Source organism: Tauraco erythrolophus, chromosome 7 (assembly GCF_009769465.1).
Source record: "Tauraco erythrolophus isolate bTauEry1 chromosome 7, bTauEry1.pri, whole genome shotgun sequence".
NCBI classification, from domain to species: domain Eukaryota; kingdom Metazoa; phylum Chordata; class Aves; order Musophagiformes; family Musophagidae; genus Tauraco; species Tauraco erythrolophus.
In genome coordinates, this window is record NC_141471.1 from 39,499,709 (window position 1) to 39,523,200 (window position 23,492).

The 23,492-nt window shown below is 37.5% G+C and overlaps 1 protein-coding gene across 3 annotated transcripts in view; it reads right to left on the reverse strand.

Moving 5' to 3' along the window:
• Positions 1 to 6,276: 6,276 nt before the first annotated feature.
• The window catches only part of ANKRD28 (ankyrin repeat domain 28), a 130,330-nt gene continuing 113,114 nt past the window's right edge, over positions 6,277 to 23,492 (reverse strand). For all 3 annotated transcript variants that reach the window (XM_086614333.1, XM_009990805.2, XM_009990804.2), the window contains exons 18-28: positions 21,973 to 22,174; positions 20,499 to 20,586; positions 19,187 to 19,304; positions 18,368 to 18,587; positions 16,940 to 17,027; positions 16,760 to 16,843; positions 16,108 to 16,253; positions 15,839 to 15,921; positions 15,613 to 15,695; positions 13,230 to 13,321; positions 6,277 to 7,410 (exon numbers count right to left, since the gene is read on the reverse strand). In XM_086614333.1, the coding sequence (XP_086470459.1) occupies positions 7,124 to 7,410; positions 13,230 to 13,321; positions 15,613 to 15,695; positions 15,839 to 15,921; positions 16,108 to 16,253; positions 16,760 to 16,843; positions 16,940 to 17,027; positions 18,368 to 18,587; positions 19,187 to 19,304; positions 20,499 to 20,586; positions 21,973 to 22,174 (1,491 nt within the window). In that variant the 3' untranslated portion in view covers positions 6,277 to 7,123. The remainder of the gene's footprint in view (positions 7,411 to 13,229; positions 13,322 to 15,612; positions 15,696 to 15,838; positions 15,922 to 16,107; positions 16,254 to 16,759; positions 16,844 to 16,939; positions 17,028 to 18,367; positions 18,588 to 19,186; positions 19,305 to 20,498; positions 20,587 to 21,972; positions 22,175 to 23,492) is intronic.

Genomic DNA, 23,492 nt, shown 5'->3' on the forward strand with positions numbered 1-23,492 from the left:
TTGAGAGGTGTATGAACAGGCTGAGGAACTGACGACAGACTGGGACAACCTGTTCAGATCAAAGATCTTCACAATGCACAGTAGGCAGAAGCTCATTTAGGCACATCTCTACATGTGAAATGAACTGGACTGAAGCAACTGAACTTCAAGGGCTTCCTGCAGTCAACACTGAAGTAAGGAAGCCACCATCATCATGAGGCACAGCACAGTCTTTTGCCCAGGCTGTCACCTGTCTTACCACATGGGGTGTTAAATGAACGCCCCAGCATCACAGAAAACCTGAGGACCAATGCAAAAAAACGACTGCCCTCTTTAGCTGCTTCACACATACCATCTAAAACCATTAAAAGAGCCAACTGAAGAAAATTACTTTTTCAGAACTGTTACAGAAAGAGGATGTGAACAATGTCTGACCACCGCTATGGCACACACGCGGATTCAGTGGCTAGCGAGAACGACCCTCTCCTCCTCCATTTATGTAGGTTAAAAAAAACCTGAAGTGGTGACAAATGCCATTCCTGAAACCCCCAAATATTCCCAGGTTGAAATGAGAGTTATCGCTCAGTCAGGTAGTTAACGGTCAATGGCAATGGAAGTACTCCACAGATGCACTGTGCTCCCCTTCCTCCCTCCGCTGGGAGAGCAGGCTTAGGCAACACCAGTTAGTGGTTACCCACAGCAGATCAAACAAACTCTTGGTAGAAGAGATTAGAAAGGTTAATTCAGTAAGATGTTAATAGATGCTAAAGAAGATTTTTAAGATTTTCAGAAATGTATGCAGACAGCTTGAATAGCAAAGTTTGTTTGGGAAGGGATGGGAAGTACATGACAGAATAGGACATGAATCCTTAGATTTTGCTTTAAAACTATTTAAGGTATCTAAGCTATGCTTTTAACGGAAAAGAACATTGGAGACCTCAGTGTCTTAAGCTTTCTGAATTAAGTCAACTTGCAGGTACAATGAGAAGAAAACCTGCATGTCTGTCACTTGACAAGGCATGGAAGTGGGGCTTGGCTTTGTTCCATTGGGAATCTGAATAGCAAAATTTCTGGTTGCTTCTATTGCAATTCTAATGAAAAAAAAAAAAGAGACTGTAAGGTGTTTTTCTTCTCTTTAAATATTTAGTGACACTAGGAATACTAAGACAGCTTAAAAGGCTCTTTAGGTTCCACATTATCGAACTACGTTTAGTTGAATGGTGAAATACTGCAAAATTTCTTTCCCAACCTGGACTTGAAAATTGCTAGAGTAGCATGGAATGGAGGGAGCTCAGTTTACGCTTACATAAAGTAACACACAGCAGCGGGGAAGCATGGATAATTTCAATAGTGCTTTATTTGAAGACAAATAACAGTGCTAGAGAGACTGGGATACTGGGTTGGAAAGAGTTGCAATAAATCTTCAAGTCCTGCAAGTAGGAACATTCATCTTCTTCCCGTCAGTTGCGAGACGAGTTGTAGAAACCAGAAAAAGCCCAGGGCTTGAAAATTTTAGTCACATCTGTAACTATTTTTCCCCCTTGTGATTTCCATGGGCTCTAGGTGACTGCACAACTGAAAGAAATGCTCTTCCCGAGGCTGCCATTTCAGTCAGTTTTTCTCTTGGTAGGTACGAGAGGATACATGGATCAGACTAGGGCCTGGGTGACATTTACAACATCCAGCCAGGCATTTGCTTCTCCTGTTAAGCAGTAAAATGAAGGGATTTTTGTGATAAGGCTTAGAGATCATTATAAATGTCATAATAGGATATTTTCTGAAAAATAACTAGTTGTTTTGCCATTTCAAATTAATGCACGGTGGTTCCTTTGCACTTAACATTCTTCAAAACATACAGATATTATAGTGAGAACCGACTCCAGAAAATTAAAAAAGCCGATGCTGTCAGCTTGGCAGAGAGGCCTGTACTGCACCTCTTCCCATTTCACGTCCCAGGTATCGCTCCGTAAAGACGACACAGGTTTTAAACATTATCTTGTTCAATTTAGAGACACAGTGTTATGGTTTGAAGTGGGGGGGGACACGACACACAGCTACAGATTTATAAAAAAAGTTTTTAATCCTACTCTGAAAGAATTCTTCTCGAACTGTCCCATCAGCTTCTGCACCATGTTAAGGGATTATAAGGAAGTAATCGCAAATCATTGAGAGATTACTACAAGAGGCAATAATTACCAGTCAATCTTGGATTTAAGGATTTATATGAATCTGCTGGACCAACTTCAAGAAATTAAATGCTTACTTTTTCCTGATATTAAAATGGATTTTGCTGAGTTTAAATCCAGACCTATGGAAGCAGTGTTTAAACTACTTATTAAGAGATTATAAAGGCTCTTCTCTCCATGGTTAATTAGTCTGATTCCAACCAGGACTGTATTATCAAGAATTATTATCAGGAAGCAATGCTTTTTAACCAAAAGTACAATGGCATTTCTTTTGGGAAGTGGGTATGTTCTATCAGCAGTGACAGAGCAGACAAAGTGGTGGGAGACGAGGAGGGTTCTCCTGCCACCTCGTCCTGCCGATGTCCCAGCTGCAGCCGGGGAAGCCCACGGACCTCCCTCACCCACCCTCTGGTACACTGAGCCGAACTGCACAATCTCCAGTTCTCCAGAACTGCTGTTGCCATAAACACCCTTTTTATTTAGGTTTCAGTTTTTAAGATGTGAACTTCACTGATCCAGACACGGAATTATGTAGTATGGGTTCCCCACACACATCCAGCACTGTTAAAAACGTTCCATGGATATGCGTGTGAAAAAACCTCTCCGAAGTATAGGCTGGACCACAGTCCTTGGTACGGTGTTCACTGTTGCTTACCACCTTCCTACAGGCTTTTCCTCTCACCCAGGTATTGCATGATTAATAGAAATATCACCACAAACTATTTTGAGTTATCTCAACCAACTGCATTTCATGAACGTGCTCTGTTTTGTTTTGTTTTTTAATTTTTTTTTTGGAACTAGAATACAAATAGAGTATGTTATTCTCTATTACTACAGTAGTTGCTGCCTTTAAATGGACATAATCTCTGGGCAAGACAGGAAGGCTGATTCCTCTCAAACCCACAATTACTGGGTTGAAGAATCTGTAGACTTTATTTCATGCTCCTTTTTAGTGATATTCTGTACAGCTTAGGTAACAGCTTTGGGATCTTCAGTGCCCTTTGTGTAGATGTTAAAAGGAGCAAAACTTTGAAGTAATTAATTTTTAAATACTAACTTTTTTTTAAACTAAACATTTATTAATTCTTTAGCCTGGTAGACAAGTCACAATTTCAAGTGAGAAAATACACAATCAGAAGAAAAACCCGCTACAACCAAGATCCAAGTTAAAGAAGTGCATGTTTCAAGCTCCAATTGTTCCAAAGAGATTTTTTTTATGATTGTTTAAGATATCTAAAGGTGGGGAAGGAATAAAATAGGAGGAAATACAAAGCAGGAGACAGAGAGGTCAAGATTTTGTAAGATATTACATGGAAAATCTTTTTGATTACAGTGGGGTCACTCGGGGTGGGGGGAGAGACAGACTGATCCTTCATTTTAACAGCATCCAACATTTATGCTACCACACAACACTCGAAGTAACAGCTCAGCCTGAGAGGTTAATACAAACATGGCATTTTCTTCTGCAGAATATCCTGAGAACTGAAAAACCCATAAAACATCCCAGAAGTCGAAGTACACAGAAAGCTGAGCAGAGCTGGTGGTTCTCATTCCTAAACTCTATTTGTGTTGTTTGGTTTTTTTGGTTGTTTTGTTGTTTTTTTTTTTTTTTTCCCCCCCCAGGATAAAAAGGGTTCTTTTATTCTGATTTACAGCCTCATTGCTCCCTCTTGGTGAAAATCCAAGAGATTGTTTGGATGAAGGTTGTAAAAAATAGCCATGCCCTTTCATCTGTACAAAAAGAGGATTTATTTTAGAAAGATGGAGGTTCCAATATAATTTTCTGGAAATGAACAGGTCTCCATTGAGGTATGAACACTTTTTTTTTTAATAGAACACCCGCACCAGCCCCAGACAGCATTATTTGGTTTACAGAAACAAGGGACCTTCTGTTCCTTGACCTCTCATTAAGAAAGCGGTCTCTGAGTGCATTATTAGCATGTTCTTTAAACAAATCACGTTCCAATTTTGGAATAAGACCATATTCTAGTAATAGTCTTAATTATCACTTACAAGGCACAATTCCTGTCCTACCCATACTGCCAGGTAGTGATAGTTGTTTTATTTTTTTTGTTGTGTGGGTTTTTTTTTTTTAAATTTTAAATAGGAGCCACCAAATACATGGAAATTACAATCTACAGCCGCACTGAATATATTCCAATGATGAGATACACAAATCATGTAACTCTGAGTTCCAAATGGAATTAACAATTTGTAATAAAAAAGACAGAACTTTAGGTCTAAAAAGTTCACAAAACTTAACTTAAAAATAATGCAATTTAATGCAGCAAAAAAGTTTTCTTCCTCAAGAGGCAGGTAGTAATGAAAGAGAGGCACAATTTCTGATTGACATAAGGAAACAAGGTGTTCAACAGCCTCTTCTGCATTTGCCTGTATTCCCAATCCAAATCCTTACCTTTTAAACCAACACCTTCTGAGCTTTTTCTCCTCCATCATCCAGACAGTGGACAGAAATAGTTCTCAGTCACTGCTGCCTAGCTAATTTTTTGAATAAGATTGGAGTGTCCCCTCCTATAAACTGCCCTGTGGCTACAGACACCACACACTGGGGTAACGGGTCATCTTAAAGTCAAACCGAAGTTAGCACAGGTAGTAAAGGCCCATTAGTATCCTCTTCTCACAGTTCCTTTGAAGCAACAAAAATTGGACATGTCCATTAACAGAAAGATGCAATTGTTACCTTTCAAACATCAGGCATGCTACTTGGCATTCTGCTTCAGATTTTCCACAAGCCTATGAGGAAAAATGGGTCTGTGCTGCTTCAGCCTTTATATTTAAATAGACAGAACGAATATCAAGAGAGGCCAACATGGATCTTCCGAGTGCTGCCTGCATGCTCAGCTGAGGCACGTACATCACTCCCACATAGCCCCACACTTGGAAAGATTCAGAGGGAAGAAAACACAGAAATCACGATCTCCCTGAATTCATCTAATTCTGCTCACGGACAAACGTACTGCATATATAAACAATGAAGGCAGGCACAAATAGTTAAGAAAGTAATACTTAAAAGGAAGCTTAAAGGAATAGTGAAGTAATTTAACATTTAAAATTACTTTAAATTTAAATAGCTCCTCTTCACTTTAGAATTAAAATGCTGGCAAAGCCTTTGTGAAGAAGATTTTATAAAATTCTAACAGTTCAACAAAGGAGACTGTCATTAATGCTTAGTAGATACAAATACATTATTCATTAGTCGAACTCACATTTGGGTTTTATTATACTCCGTAAAATATACAGGAATCTTGAAGTACTGAAAGAGTGCAGGTAAATACAGTATTCAAGCAGACGCTATTTCTATGTACATGCTCATTAATTCTTCAAAAAACCCAACAAATTATCAAATAGGTCAAAATATTGTCCCGTGTTTCCACACTATGTTCAGAAAACCAGCTGATAATTTACAGTATCATAAAGATTTCCAGTTTCATAATACAAAAAGGATAAAAAGGAAATTGGAATCAGTTTGTAGTAATTTATTTTTACTTTACCAGGACATGCAAGGATTCCCTGCATGTAAATAAACAAATTCACTTGAAAAGTAACAGTTATAGTTAAAGCAGAGCCAAATAAAGTAAATATTCATATTTAACAGACAAAACTTCGTCTTATTTATGTCAGTTTTTAATTCTTCAGGCAATTAAAAAAACCCCACAGTAGTCTGTTATAAATTAAAAAAAAAAAATATTCGGGCAAGTCTGAACTACGTTACAGGGACCTGTTTCTGCTGTTTATTCTCTAAATGGAGCACAACAAAGATACACAGCTCTTCCCACAGACCAGACACTGTACTTTTTTCTCTAATAGGGAAATATACTTTTAAATTCACCTCCCCCCTCCCGCCTTGTAACTCCAGGATTAAAAGTGATAGGGATATACAATTTTAATCTTACATACAAATTTATGATGTAAGGAAGTGGACAAATTATTGAAAAGAACTCTCAAGTCACAACAGGGTTATCAAGACATACCATTTCAATTTTTTTATGCAGTTTCATAGTTTTCAAGTTACTCATGTATTTTTAAATTAAAAAAAACTCAATCCAAAACGCAAAAGTTAAAAAAAAAAATATCTAAAACTGTGCAACAATTACTGCTTCCCTCCCACATCTCCCACCCCTTCCCAATGTTTATTACACTGTACATTTTTCACCCTGACTTCACCTTGTTAGCTGGTTTAATTTTAGTATTATAAAAGTATGACAAGTTCATTTTCATTTCACCTAAAAGAAAAAGGAAACAAAACTTAAAAGTATATCTGCTTTCTTTCATGGTACATTTAATAGTGTCAGAAGGCTTTCAGATGATTTAAAAAAAAATTAATAAATCAACATTTAAAATCAAATCTAATAAGCTTCTTTTCCAGAAGTAATTAAGGTTTGGTTGAAACAACTTCTCAAATAACCTATTCCAGTTTTCACAAAAACGTATTTAATTAAAAAAATCTCTAAGTTATTTGGTCCTTTGGCAATTTGCAGCACAAACAATGCCTACTGTACCAAACTCATTTATTGCCTTCAAAATGGTTTTAGTTTTATCGATAATATTTAAATCTAGCATCCGTCGTGTTGTACAATAGTGTTGTTCATTTATATCAAGTAGGGTGCCCAGTCTGCAGAAATTACTCCTGGCACCAGAAACAGAATGGCAGAATACAGTTAAATAAAACAGTTTTGACATTCCTTTTTTTTTTTTTTTTTGCCATGGATTCCAAGTACTTATTCAAGAATTCATGCTTCTTCTGCAAAATATGCTCTTAAAAATCCTCCTAGAGTCTCACAGATTTTTTTTTTTTAATATGCAACCACAATAAAAAAACATCTTCTCAAAGTTCTGTCCTCTTTTTGCATTCAAACACTGATAGCTTTTTTTCAAAAGCATGAGTCTGACCTTCCAGCGTGAGGGATCACTCTTCAGACCTACAAAAAATGTAGCTTCTAATAGGTCTCAGAATCTGAGTCATTGAGTTCATCTTCTTCTGTATATGGGTAGCCATCTTCCCTGCCAATGTTGTTGAAAGTACAGTAAGAGCTATGGTCACTCCTCATGATTGGCAAGGAATCGAAGGTGACAGTTTTTGAGGTGTTGGTGTAATGATTAATGGCATTGAATGTAAGGGAAGGTAACGTGCTGCTCGATGAAACTGGCATCATCGTGGCCAGGATAAGAGCTAGGCAATCAGCCACATCTTTATTGGGTGCACAGGCCAAAGCTGGTGTGTAACCTGTAAAGTCAAGAAAACACAAAACCTTCGTTTAAAATTAAGACAATGTAAAAATTCCTCCAATATCACGTCATGTTTCAGCTGCAAAAGTATTTTGTATTGCTTAGTTCTGCACTGTTCAAAAAAAAAGCAAAAAACGAACCCCAAAGCACAAAATTAAATGCACTATCAATAAGAATTTTTTAACTTTCAGTTACAAAACCAATCCAGAAGTTAGTGGGCTTTGGAACGGAGATGTAATTGCTTTGTTAAGTGCAGTCAGACACGCCAGAGCAGCAACAAAAGCCTGGATTTGAAAATGGAGAGGAAGTCACCTTGCTGAGGAGAGACAACTAATGGCAGCCACCAGTGCTGGGTGAAGGCATTCACTAGGGAGCCACTGCAGAAACCATAGCTCAACGTGCTAAATATTTCTTCATCCAGAAGATTCCATAGAGCTGTTCATCACAGTTACTTTAATAAGTAACTCCCTATCTCGATAACAAGCTGGCTAAAGCATCAGGGCCAGTTAACTGCAGAGGCAGAGCGTACAATTTTAATCGACCTATACCTTATTACAATACACAGTAATATAAACTGTAAAGCCAATGCCTAACTTTTATTTGAGGGATATCAATTAAGAAATCCACCAAGTCTGAGGAAGGGCCAGCTGGACTAGTAGACTAGGACTTGCAAAGAGAAACTCTTGGTTGTCCAACTGGTCTGGGCAAACTCCTTCTGTCAGACAATGCTACTGTGATAACCCCCAAATTCAGGAGGTCTCGAGCCATGGAATGATTTGCGGTCAGGTCACGTAGCTGGGAAATCTCTTCTCAGTAACTGAGGCTCTAATAATCCTCCAACATTTCTCCTTTTGCAGCTTCCCCCTTCCCTATGTACTTGCCTCTACCCATTAAATATCAAGAAAAATGCTTCAAATTCTCCTCAGGTGAGATCTGCGCATTGCTCCTGCCTCAGGCGTCAGCCTTAATCATTCAGCATCGCCCCCGAGGGTAAGTTCTGGCACAGTCTCAGGGTATTTCTGCAGCACTGAGGCACTGCAGTTGGTGGTGACAGCAGCTCCAGCAGCGGGGCAGTCACCTAAGTACAACCACAGCTAACGGCTGACCCTGCTGCCAAGACAAAGTCAGTTCCCTTTGCCTGGCTCCGCACAGAAGCTGGTGGCCACATCACCCTGTAGCACCCTGCAGTATCTCTCACTGCATGCAACAGACAGGCCCACAATGAGCTGAACGGGAAGACTCATGTTCAGGTACATTTGAAAGTCTAAAGTCCTGCACTAGCCCCAGTCCACAACTTAAAGGTGTATAACATCCACATAAAAAATACACAATCAATTTCAAGTAACAGATGGCTTTAATGCAAACCTTATGATGGATTTCCATCCAGACCTTAGGAAGACATGGAAAATGAGGCAATGCCTGTTCTGCCAGCAAGTGTTTCAACTACTAAGGAATCATCTTTATTGTAGAAGTAGATCCAGGTCAAGTGTTAGGACAGAGCTCAGAACAAGTCATCGTGTGACACAATTGCACAGAAGTTTTAAACAACTAGGTACATTATGGAAAATAATTGTAGCTAGAAATTAGGAAAACAGCAAGCAGGGGACAGACAATCTTGCAGTTGAACTATTATTTGCTCAGGACAGACCTTGTGCTTGATGCTTGGAACAGAGTAAGACAACAGTCCCTGCCCCAAGGAGCACACAATCCAAGGAAACACAGGGATAATTCAGGCACAGAACGCACCAGCTGAGCACGCGATAGGGCCGTACAGAAGTGCAGCGCAGCAGATGTTTTCACTATTAGTAACATATTGCAGCACTTAACACAGCTCAGAGTTAACAGTGAGTCTGCAGAAGAGATACATTTTGAGAGGGTTCAGAAGCAAGGGCCAGAGCTTGCTACACTCGGATGAATACTGCATTTCAGGTACGTCAGGCAGAACAGAAAGCTCAGCATTGATACTCAAATGCACACAGTTTAATATCTACAGTTGCTGAAGATCGTTTGAAGGTAAGATGACCACAAAGTAAGTTTATTCAAGGTGGCCATGCTCAACACCATTTCTTTCACTAACACAATCTGATAAAAGCTCAAAGAAGAAAAATGAGCAGTCACCAGCTACCTTTGAGCATCTCAGGTCATCATAAAAAACTACTGAAGGCCAATGTAAAGATCAAACAGATTACTTGCTTCTTTTAGAAGTTCTCTAAAAACAGTATTTATACTAATGTTCGCCTGTAGATCTTAAGCTTCTGGCTTTCATAACTAGGAATGAAATATCACAGTTTTATTCTTGCCTTAGACATAGCAAAAGGAAGTAACTGCTTGCACCATGAAATACTGACATCTGCGTCCTCCTCCATTTTATTTTTGCCTATATTATTTTAAAATTACAAGAACAAATTATATTTTTATATCCCTTAAGCAACTGCAAACTGATCATTCATATGTCAGGGCAACAATAGGTATAAATACTTCCAATGTTCTTTTAATAAGACGTTGGTAAAGGTATCAACTCCACTGAAATACGCAGTTCTCATATAATGTTCCCTATAATCTCTACTTGTATTTGTGTAAGCTTTCACAAAACAAAACAAAAAAATCACTATCTTCATTTATAGACAGGGCAACAGAAGCAGAGTGAGATGAAGCAGTTTCCTTGCACAACAGAAAACAGAGCCTAAATGGTGGACATGGACTTAAGACCAGGGCTCCCCCTGCCCAAAATGCAGAGCTGCTCCCTCCCCTGTGGCTTGAAAGTTTCTGTGAAGGCGCCTGCAGGAAAATCAGAAGGTCATTGATGCAGTCAATGCAAAGACAGTTCTCAAGATAAACTGAATGAAGTCTTACACTTGGGAAAGAGAAGAAAGTCATCTGAGGCGTGAGTCATCTCAGAAGCATTTACAGGAAAAATTCCTTCCAGAAAACTGGAAGTCTCCAATATAAACTAGAATATGAGTAAAGGAAGGCTTGGAAAAGAACTAGACAAAAAAAAAAATCCACTCCGTCCCCCTTTTTTTAAAAAAAAAAAAGAAAAAAAGAAAAAAAAGCTTGAAAGGCCATTCATCACTGTAGTGATGAATCTAGAAAATAAGAAACCTCCACGCTATGTCAGTCTCCGGGGTTAGAGAATGCCTCCTCTCATTACTGTGGTGCACATTAATATGACAAATAAAAGACAGACCGTACCAGGAAATTTAGCTAGCCTAGTAAGTTAAACAGCGGGAAGAAATCCAAAACAAAAAAAACTTGAAAAGTGAGTGACCAAAAATAAAACTTCAGCTGGTGCCAAATGAAAGCAGTAGCTAGTAATTTCTTTTAAGACAGGTAAACTTGCATAAGTAATGTAAAATCCAACAGAATTTTTGTAGATGCGAATGATGGCAAAGTTTCATCAAGACAGGTGTGGAAACACAGGAAAAGAACTGAAAGATTTGAGTGAAAACTGATCCAGAACTGAGAATGAACCCTCAACATGGCTATTTTTGGGAAGTATACTGGACAGTTAATTTGCTGTTTCAGTTGCATTTAATCTTGTGAGAACCAAGAGGATTAAATGTTTTCCAAAGACAGTAGTTCTTAAACATTTCAAAAAGCGATCTCACCACATTAAGAGATGCTCTGTAACAAAAGCAGTATGGCTTCAAATCTAGAGTTTTAGATATAATATTGATAAACTGAAATGCAGAGATTGGAATGATGTTAGTTTTTTTTAAAGCTCATGTTTTCAGTAATTTTCTGTAGCCCAGATATAGCAGCAGAGAACTATTAAGTAGTTTTATGCAGATACAGACACAAATAGAGACTGCTTGTAGAAAAGCTCGATGCAGCCTTCATAGAAAGGGACAACTTCAAAGACAAAAAGCGGCTCACTAACAGCTGAGGTTCTGCTGGTTAACATGTTCCATACATCAAGACATCCATCCATGTAAAATACTAACTCAAACTTTACCTGCAATTTCATCTAATTCTACCTGAAATGCCAAGCTTGTGTGGCAGACCACTGTACTTATCTGAGCTATGCTGAAGTAAGAGAATGTCAATGCTGCGATGCAAAATATTTCAGTGTCTGTTTCTTCAGTCTGCTTTGCTAAACAGGTAGCTTTCACCCCCCAAAATGAATAAATCATTCTCAACCCTTTCGAATAATAATAAAAAAAATTCATTTTTTCCTACATTTTTATTTATTAGAATTAAATAAATGTATGTTGTTTTTTTTTTTCTTTAGGAACACTTACACTCTAGCAGTAGATGCTAAAATCAAAGAGAAGTAGACCTAAAGCAGAACCTGGCTATCGCTATTGCCAGCTTTTCCATTTAATATAAAAAGTACATATGGAAATTGAGAAAACTTTTGCAACAGATTTAGCAAGCCTGCTGACATACTAATAGTTCTAAGAATTAAGAAAAAAGTTACAGTGACAGGTGAAATAGATTGATAAATCCTGTGACAATTTCCCTTGCTCTCTCACAACCCAAAAGTATTCATCACTTTGCACATACTGTACTTTAAGCTGGCACATTCCATCCAACAGAAAAAGAATTCATTACGAATATTCTCAAGGTTGTTTAACATTTTATAAACAAAACAATTGCTATTAGAAAGAAAAGTTAAGAACCACAGTGAGGAACTAGATTAGGTAGCACTCAGAGTTACTTTAAAATTTAAAATTTTAGCAGAATTAAGATGTTGTTTAACATGTTGCAGATAGATCCCCAGGCTGCCACAGAACTGACTTCTATAAAACCAACTTTTTTCTTTGTTATGTCAAAGATCCACCTTAACGAGGGACTGGCTGGCTGCACATGAAAAGCCCACAAAAATACAAACAACATCTCCAGTTAGCATATTTGTGATGAGAAACAAAAATCAAAAAGGTATGTTTCCCAATCTTTTAATTTTAGGGAGTTTCATTTAGCAGTTACCCCTGTAACTTACTTTAGGAAAGGAATGATCTTTGAATCACCCATGTCACTTTAAGCAGAGTAATTTGAGAAACACACAGAGAAAGTCACAGTAATCATTAGGAAAGGAAAAACTTTCCAAACTGGAAATATAATCAAAACTATTAATTAGGCACATCCCTTCTGGGGAAAAAAAACCCCACCAACCAACCAACAACCCCCCACCCTGCCCCCTAACTCCAACTGCTGCTTATATTAAAAAGACATATTGGGGTATGGCATAAGAACAGGAGCTCTTATGCTCTTAAAAGCACAGCTTTGGAGGACCACCGGTTTCTTACAAGAAACTATGCAAATAAGAAGTCAGTAGATCTAATTTTCTTTTGTTCTTAAAACGTATAGGATTTATTCTGTGTGATAAAGCAGTTACTTTTCTTACTTATATGTGCCAAAAAACTCCAAAGAGCCAGAAGCTTGAGACCAGTAACGGATCTGTAATTCATACTTGCTTTTACAAACTAACCCCGGTACACCTACCGAGACAAAATGAACGGCAATTCAATCCAGCTTTTTAACAGCTGAAAGTTCTATTTTACTTTGAACATTACTTTTTTTTTTTTTAACCGTTTCTAGTATGCCAGAGCTAGTGTATTTATAGTGTATATATTATAAAACTACGAATGCAAACCAAGTATTTCTATACTGGGACCTGCATTGTTCTGAAAGTTTTCACTCCCCTTAATTTCTGCTGCTTTGCTAAAATGACCCATCACCAACGCAATGCATTTTTTCCTATGGGGCATCCTACTTCAAGGCTTATACAAAATTCCCAAAGAGTCCCAGCTTTTCAGTGAGCGGAGTTTAAAACCACAGTTCCTTATGGGGAAATAAAGTAAAATTTATTCTTACCATTTTCATCTACAGCAAGTACACTTGCTCCCTTCCCTAAAAGCTCTTGAACTACAACCGTTAGTCCATTCCGAGCAGCAACATGCAGAGGTCTGTGAAGACAAGCAAACTGGTATATAAACCTTAGAACAAGATATTAAGTAAGATAGGTAGCTTGCATCTAGTTAAATGATTATGGAAGTATTTATACTGGTATGTTACTTACACATTATATAAATACTGTAGATATAATAACTAAGATGGGAAAACCAGCAAATGTATTTTCTTATTGCAAAGAAACTGTACAGTAACAATTGTGCACTAACAATTGCACCACACAGGGGAAGTAGCTGCTGGAAGAGACCTGCCTGCTTGCTAACTTGATCATGTTAAAAATTTACAAACCTCTGTTACTTACTGTCGATAAACCCTTCACTTAATTGTTCTAACACACATCATCGCATCTGAGAGTTACTCCATGTCACTAGCAATAATCATTAGAATAGTAACAGCAGAATGGCAGTCATTTTATTGCATGTAAATGCTTGTAAGAGATGCAGAAGCATTTAATTAACCTGTCTTTTAGAAACTTACTATATTCCACTGTGACTGGAAATGAAAGAATTATTTTACAATATAATGCATGAAGCAGGAAAACAGATTACTTTTCAGAACCTCAAACTATTACCCATAACCCTGTCTTGCGGTGACTTGATCTATCAAGGGAAGTGTAGCTTTACCTCAAACATTCTAATTTTCTCTTTTTCAAATGCAACAGTTTTTCAAAATTGGTTCCCACTGGCTTAAATAAAACCCCCCCACCACTCAGCCGGAAATAGAATAATCGGCTTACTTCCCTTCTTCTTTTTATTGCTCTTCATTCATTTCGAGATTCTTAAAACTTTGAATTAACTGTGAACTAAATTTTCATTTGGAAACAAGTACCTTACTTAGAGATCAGAAATAGAAAAGATAGAAATAGGAGAAGCTGTATCTGTGGTGCTTATATTAAAACATTAAAATTCAAGAACTAGTGCACACCAGGTATACTGAAAAATGTACTGTAATTAAAACAGCCCAACAATTGTAATGCTTATCTTGGCAAAGCAGGACATTGTTTATGATGAAAGCTGTTTAGAAAGTCAGTTTAGTTATTAAAAAACATTTGCTAAACCAGTAATACTTTAAACAACTGTTAAAATGTTGAAATTTATATAAACATTTCATGGAGGTGTGAATATGTACCTATTTTTCCCCATAACGTCTCTTGATCAGACTCTATGAGCCAAGATATGTAGGTGGAATTAGATGAGCCTGTGGTAGCATACTTTCCCACTTCTGTTCCCATCTTGGTTTTGCTTTTCCTCCTCTCAAGACTTCCCCCCCTTCAAGTTAGAAATGGGGCAATGAATCCCTTTTCTGCTTTCTGGTTATTTCATACTGCTTGAGGTGCACCACGGTGAGCAGCAAGAACAGAGGAAAAAGTCTTACTGTCTTTAACTCCTTAGTTCAGGTGGATCTCTGAGAACAGTTGGAACAACTGTAGGAGTTTGAACACGACAGATTCCAAAAGGGGTGCAAGGCCAAAGAAATACAAAAGTTGCTTACAAGTTCTGTGTTTTTTTTTTCCTGAATGGTTTGTGATAGCATTATTAAGCAATCTAACAACTCATGTACATAAATCAGATACCTATCAGGTGTCAAATACTGCCTATAACACAAATACATTCTTTAAAATGAAAAAAAATGCAGAAGAGCCCTTTTAATAGCCCATCCTGAAATATATTGTCCAGTATGACATACCACCACAGTTTTAAGTCTTCCATATGATTGGGCTAATGAAATAGGCTTAATTCTACTTGAAAGATCTTCAGGAAGCATTAAGAATGTTATATTCTCCGTAGTATTTAATAGAAAACAGTCTTTCATCCTAGTAGCAATAGGTATCTTTTCCTAACAGAAAGCATGCTGAAGAATAAAAGCATACTTCAGCTAGGTGTTTTATTAGGTAGCTTTGAAGAGCAAGTCTTAGTTTGTCTCCAATGAGTTGTTAAGTGAAGTGAATTTTAACTGAAAAATTAGATAATTTATAAAATAAAAAAATATTGGTTTACAGGTAATCTCAGTGATTTGCCGTAATTCCACATGGGATTCCCTGAATCACAATACTGTAAGATTTTTTTATCATCTCTTTCACTGAGCTAAAACTAGAACTTTAAGTATGAACAAAACGCCATTTCACTTCAAGTCAGTTAACCTCTTGGTACCTGTTAAGCAATTCAATCAAAATTGAACCAATTGGGAAAAAATTCTGAAAAATATTCCTCTTTATGAGCAAGATACTGGTTTTAGCAGAGACACATCAAAAACTCATCTGTAAAACACACTCACTGCCGATACGTACGTTTGCAAGGCTGCGTTGGTGGCATTGATGAGGTTTCTATCTGTAATCTTCTCCAGTATTAACAAGGCACTAGTTTCATGACCCTTGATAAAGAACAAACATCTGTCACATAACAAATACTCTTCCGAAATTGCTTTGAATGCCTTTTCAAAGTAACAAGATAATATTTGCCAACAGTGCTTGATAACACAAAAGTCGGCACCGATAAGTCAGACTACGCACACACCTTGCTGCAAGCCAAATGGAGTGCTGTGTTCTTACAACTGTCTTGCAAAGTCAGATCAGCCTTAGCACTGCTAACCAGCACCTCTGGGGAAATAAAGATTTGTATTAACTAGAAGCATATTCCTTGAAGTCTTAATGGCTTAAATTTGCGCAAAATGAAAACATAATTTTGACAAAATACATCCACAAGAACGTTAACTATAAGGCAACTTTACCCATAGTAGGATTAACACACATCAAAAGCAGAAATATATAAAGCTTTCTCTTTACCAACTGTATTTGTCTGTCCATTTTCTGCAGCCATCATTAAAGGTGTTTTCCCAGAAGAATCTACAGCATTTACTTGAGCGTTGTGACTGAGCAGAAGCTGTAGACACTCAACGTGATCTGTAAAAGCTGCTGCATGAAGAGGAGTTCTACAACAGATCAAGAGACAATATGGCCATGTTGAGCCACGTTTTCCACTTTATTCAAAGGACCATGCTGACTGTGATCCCACAGAAAAAGACTGGGCAGTCCCTCTCACTGAGCCTTTGAAATCAGTACTGCTGGAGTTGTGACTGCTGTCTTTAGAAAGTCATCTCCAAGTTTCAAGTATTTCCTTCTATGTCATTTATAATAGAGATATGATTTGATTCAGAAAAGAAAATGCATAAAATACTATCCACAAAGTTATACAATTTAAAACATGCTCAAACTTGCCTATGTAATACAAAGTAAATTTCAGTTTATTGAATCAGAACAGGATTTTTTAAAATCTAAAATTTATTTCCAGCACAGAATGAAAAACAAATTCTTCAAAGACTCAAAACATGGGGAAGGGAGACTTAATGTAAATACAAAGCCCCCAAATGATTTTAGAATTTAGCAGAGCCACTGCAACTATTACAAACATTCTTCAACTGCGCCTTTATGCTCTTACCTTCCTTTTGAATCTGTTGAATTTACAATACCAGCACCTAGTGTATCAATTAACATTTCTGCAGCACCTTCATTGTCATTTATCCTATAATGAATTAAACAGGCTGTTATTTACAGAATGATAAATCTTGTGTTAAATACAGCAATGAAATCTATGAAGAATAATTTTGCACTTCCTTACACAGCACAATGCAACGGACTGAAAGAATTTCCTTCCATTTTCTGGAAAACTTCCTGTTCCAGGAGGAGCTCTACACAACTGTCATGACCTAATTAAAATGTAAAAATTAGGTATTAAAAAAAAGAGAAAAGGTCTATTTATGGATTACAATTAAAAATATGTATTTAAATTAGATGAAGCAGTATTTCACTTGAAAGTTTCAATGACGCACTGGTTATATTCGATAGGGCTACGTTTAGGAATGAAGATGTTTTTAGAATCCTGAAAACTGAACTGACATTTGACACTGTAAACTTTATGAAATTTAGGAGAGGTCTCATGCTGTCTGAAAAACATTTAGAACACTTTACACCTCCATGTTTCAAACTCTTCTATACATTCACCACTTAATCTACGTGAAAACATCTCCACTGTTTGAGGGTTACTTTTGTTCCACTGCCTTGCTAAACCCAAAGAAAAATCAACTCGATAGCCAAACCAAAAGCTTAAGAAGAACACATTCAACCTATCATACCATTATTTTCAAAATTCCATAGCCTACTGCTGTACAGGTAGCTAACAGTTGTAACTGTTTGATCTTTGATGCATATATGCAGAGAACCTTAGTTCAACATTCACTGTTGTCTGAAGGTTTGAATTTTCACAAGTCCTGTCAAATTTTCATTCTACAAACCAAGCATATTTCAGTTCAGTTTTATTCAGACATTGTGGTCACTCTGAAAACAGTCCAAGCTGTAAGACTTTTATTTTATGAAAGTGATAAAGAGATGTTATTCTAGTTTAAATTATCAGTGTATTTTACCCAGTTTCTTCAGCTGTGAAGACAGTCTAGTTAGTCATTCACTTAAAAATAACCAGTAAAGTGAAGCTTCAAACCCTTACTTCTTGGTATTCCTCTATCGTGTGACTCGGACGTGAAATAAAGGAGAACCTCTACTATGTCAAAAAGGAACACATAGAACAAAATCTTTGGCAAAGCTGCTGAATGAGTTTCCTATCTTTTAAGGCCTCTCTCACGCCCAAATCCAAGAAAAGTATCAGTGAAGAAAAAAAAAAAATCCTATTGAAACACTTTTATATACTTTAGCTTCTTTTGCCTATCAAGGTTGATTTGAAGGGAGTTTAAAAAAAAGATTTAATCTGAAACCACTCCTCCCAAGACTCGTGTGAAGGTTACTTTTTTGGGATGTGTGGCACTTTTCTATTCACAGGTACTATGCTGAATTTCTTGAAAGACTTCTTGAGGCATAAAACTAAGAAGTCAGTTTATAACATAAATAAACATACCATGTCTGTCATATTGTCACATTGACTAACATGAACTGAAAGAGGACAGACTCTGTATGTTCCTTTTGTAGGTAGTAATCGCTTCTATCTCGGTATCAACAAATACATTTGGACCTGTATTTTAACTGTGATGTATTTTACCATTATAGCAGGCCCAATGCAGTGATGTGTAGCCGTGATTGTCTGCTATTGCAGGTACTGCATCCACAGAAGTAGCTGACTGCAGAAGAGCTCCTAGAACACCTATATGTCCACATGCAGCTGACAGGTGTATAGGGGTTCGGCCTCTACAGTCTCGTAATAAGGACTTAGCACCATGTTGAAGCAACGCTTCCACACATTCCTCATGCCCGGTAACTGCCTGTGAGAGACAGAAAAGAAACAGCAAGTTTGCAAATATTCACGTATATAAGCCAAGGTGCATAACTAAAGCAAGCACGCTTCAGGCAATTTCTTATGTTTTAAAGAAATAACAAAATAAGCACTGTTATTTTTATTCCTGGAAACAGTCATTCTGTTGGAAAAATAGCAATGTATTACGACGTTGATGACAGAATGATTTCTTGGAATAACACTGAATGACCTGCTAATCTCTAGGGCTCATTCAATTGTCTTAACTAGCAGAGACTACGAAAAAAAATTATTATTTGGCATATGGCATGCATCAGTTTTCTTCCACCCATTAACAGTACCCCCACCTCATAACAAAACACTGTACTCTGGGGCCTCTCCAGTCAACACTTTACAGCAAGATTAAGAGACTCTAGAAGCCCAGGAGAATTCTGAGGTTACGTAGCAAACAGGCAAAAGCTAGCCTTCTGAAAGCAACTAAAAAGAAAATTAAAAACTAAGATTGGCAAAATGAGAATAATGAGAAATTAATTAACATGACATATTAAGGCCGTACTTGAAATTAGCATGTATAAAACTGGAAAGGACAGAAAAGCAATATTCTCTTACCCCTCTATGTAATGCTGTCCTTCCCCACTTATCTTTGGCATCTACGTTTGCTCCTTTGTTAAGGAGTGAATAAACGCAGTCAGTGTGCCCATTGAGAACTGACAACATCAGCGGAGTCCTAAGCAAAGTAAAATAAAGTGCAATCTACATGGAAATTCTTATTAACAGAGTAGCACTCAACTGAAATATAACAATTATTACCCTTCTGGAAAATGCTGTTAAAATTCACATCATCAATGATATTCTCTAGCAGTGCCTTCACTCTGAGAATGCCACTCATCTTTTTAGATTCAAGAAAATAAATTAATATCACCTAATTCTGAAGTCTAGATTAAGTAACCATGTCCTGGTTTTAGCTGGGACAGGATTAGCTCATCTTTTTAGCAGCTAGAAGAGCTCCGTGTTTTGATTTTACTCAGAGGCTCGCTCTGAGAAGAATGCTGATATCAAGCTGATGTTTATAGTTGGCACTGAGGTCTCAAGGACTTTTCAGCCTGCCGGGTTCTTGCCAGTGTGCAGGAGCACAACAAGATAAGGGGGGAGCATAGCTGGGACAAGGGGGTCCATGACTCTCCTTACAATTTGTACCTAAACTTAAGATTGAGGGCCAAACTGGCCAATTAGTATTCCATATCATGCAGCGTCATGCCCAGTATAAAAGTGAGGGTCAGCTGGAAAGAAGGGCTTTTGCCCTTCGGGACTCTGATTTTTGGGCTCTCAGAGTGGTTTTTTTCTCTCTCTCGCTCTCTGTCTCGGGGCCTCACGTTCATCCGGGATCGCGGTATCGAGTTTTATCCGTTTCGGGATTGCAGCTTCATAACGAGACGGGCCTCAGTCAAGGGGTGGTGAGCAATTACACCGTACATCACTTGTTTGTATATGTTTATCCTTGTACATATCTGTGTATATATATATTGGTAGCGGTGGTAGTAAATTGTTCTTATCTCAACCCTCGGGTCTCTTTTCTTTTTCCTCTTTGATTCTCTCCTTCATCCCTGAGGTGTGGGAGGGTGAGAGGGGACTGCGTAGGGTATAGTTGCTGGAGCAGCCTAACCCACGACAAAGTAGAATCCATTTTTTCAGGATCTGGGCAGTAAGACACATTTTAGCTTCCTCCCAGCTGAACAAGAACATTTTTCACTACCAACATTATGTTTATTGCAAAATACAGAGTCTCATTTGTCCTAGTTCCAATATCATCCCCCTTGAACGTAATAAATTAAAAATCACCAATGTAAAATATTTACTTTTTCCTTTTATAAAAAATGCAATAACTTGTGAAGAACACAATGTATATTTTGTTTAAACTCACTGTCCATTTCCATCCTGGATGTCCACTGCATTCTGTGGTTCTGCATTTCCTATCAATAGCCTCAAACATTCTGAGTGACCATTCGTAGCTGTAAAACATCATAAAAATATGAGTTTTACATTAATTGCCTTGGAGTACACAGCTCAAACAGAATGGTAACCTGCTCAGACTAAAGCCTATTAGCTTGAGAACCCACTGCACAACTTTACCGTTGTTATAACAAATTAAAAACAAGAATATGAAAAGTAGAAAATTATTTCAGAAATCAAGCATTCTCAACTGTATTAAAAGTAATTGATTGCAACTGTTAGTTGACAACAGGTATTTGTTTTTTAGATATAAATGAGGTTGCACCCATTAACTATAATTAGAATATATACAATATCCACAAGAAGGATTAAACCTAGTAATTTTAGTGTAATTTTTGCTTGTTTTAAGGCACAGGTAAACACATACCTACCCAATCATACACAGATTTTGTTAGCAAGTGTAGCATGTGCATAGTTATGAAACAATAACTGAGATCACATTTAGAAAGAGGGGAAGGAAATGTAATGCACAGAAATAGTTAACCAAGAAGGTAAAAAAAAAAAAAGGAAAAAGAAAAGAAACAGAATATTGAGAAACCACCTTTAAATGCAATGCATGAAAGATAATGATTGCTTATTGCAGGGGAAATAATTTCTGACATACAGCTCCTGTATTCAGTCCACACAAGAACAGTGACAATTCATGCTTCTCTAGCGAACAGAAATGCTAATAGAAGTTAGGAGAAGCTAAATCAAATAGAAGAATACAGCTTGTGCTCATGGACAACAAATTAAGTGGTTAGAATGACAATGTTCTGTACATAATGCTTTTTTTATTGCAACATTTCTATAACACCATAACTATAAATATCAATTTAAATAAGCCTGTTTTCGAAGAGAGGAAACAAGTAACAATATAGTATGAACACTAGACTTTGAGAAAGGTAGGTTTATAGGTTTCAAAGTATTGCTGTTATTTTGAAAACATTCAGGAGTCATTTAAATCTTTGGAAAAAAACTGAAGTACAGTTTTCACAACTTTTCTCAAACTGACAAAATTCTCCAAGACTCCAGTCATTTTTAGAAGTATTTTACTGCCAAGACAGGCAACACAATTCATGTATCTAAATTTGGCTTACAGTCTGGGCTGCGTGAAAGACGAGGAGAACACGTCACTGCCACCCCTCAGAACAGCTAGCCGAGCTGGCTGAACGGACAAGGACAAGGCACGCTTCTGAGAGCAGTGTGGAACAGCACTCCTCGAGCCAAAACGGTTTGTTTGGTTAATACTGGTTTCTACCCGCAACTGCTTTGTTACACCTTTCTCAGCATAGCATATACCTTAAAAGTCATCATCTATTCCTAAACAACACTCCTTGGAACGTCAATGCAAAGACGATCCACTTCAAAAGCCGAAATTTTAGAGGTTAGCGATTAGCACATACCTGCAGCATGTATTGGGGTCCTCTTGACAACATAATCTTTCACCAAGATTGATGCTCCCTGATTAATGAGCACATCTACACATTCCACGTGTCCCTTAAAGGCAGCAAGATCCAATGGTGTCCTTCCATTATTATTCCTTACATCGAGATCCAGCAGCGACTGTACCAGCACTTCCAGGGCTTGATGGTGGCCATGATAGGCCTACAAGAATAAGAAAATTCTTTGGTTTTTACATCTTTCATGTTTTTCCCTTTCTTACCAGGATTACATACATGAAACTCTGAAGATAGTATTTTTGTTTTAACATGTGGAAGAGCTACTGATGCAGCATATAAGTAGTTACAATAGTTAACGACTAATTTAAAAAATTTAAAAATTTAAAATTGCCCTTGAGATAAAGGCAATTTAATAGGACAGTACAAGAAAAACAAAAAGGGGTAATAACTACAATAACACTATTGCAAGAACAACACAAAACGAGTGCTACAACTGGTCATCATGAGGAACCTGGAACTCAGGCGAACACCGCTCACCTCCCCTGGCTAGCTCCCCCAATATATACTCTTGAGCATGATGTCACATGGTATCCAATAGCTCCCTGGCCAGTATGGGTCAGCTGCCTTGGCTGTGTCACCTTCAGCTTCCCATGGAAAAAGTTAACTCTTTCCCAGGCAAACTCAGGACACCATATGATGTCATGCTCAGCATATAAAGCTGGAGGAAGAAGGAAGGGGAGGGACGTTTGGAGTGATGGTGTTAGTCTTCCCAAGTAACTGTTACATGTGATGCAGCCCTGCTCCCCTGGAGATGCTGAAAGCCTGCCTGCCCATGGAGAGTAGTGAATGAATTCCTTGCTTTGCTTTGCTTGCACACACGGCTTTTGCTTTACCTATTAAATTGTCTAGATCTCAACCCACAAGTTTTCTCATTTTTACCCTTCCAATTCTCTCCCCAATCCCAGCAGTGGGGAATGAGTGAGTGGATGGGTGGTGCTTTAACCCCCGTTGCTGGCTGGGGTTTAACCACAACAGTACTGCATGAGACTTAGGCTATTTTCAGAAAGTACATTGTGGTTTTTTAATTGCTAGAAGTCCAGTGAAAAGATGAAAGCTACATGTTGTGCTAGTTACTCTGTATTTTGAGTATATTTTTATAGACAGTTTCATCAAGTCCTCTCCTACACTACTCTTTGTGCAAATCTTTCTTAAAGTATTAAAGATGAACACTTCTCATACTAACCAATGATGATGAAAAGAAGTCATCATTACTTATAGAACAAATCTTCTAAAAGTTTCATTAGTATAAATTACAACATATATCTTAATCAGAAAATTCCAAATGAAAGCTGTTCCATGAAGCAAGTTTCAAGTGAAATGCAAAAATTGCCCTCATTCAGGAATATTATGTATGTATTTTTGTGTTTCATTTATTGTTATTGAACTACTTAAAAAAAAATCCAGAATGAATAAACCTATGTCAACAACTGTATGCAATTAGATGAGCTATCATCACTAAAAAA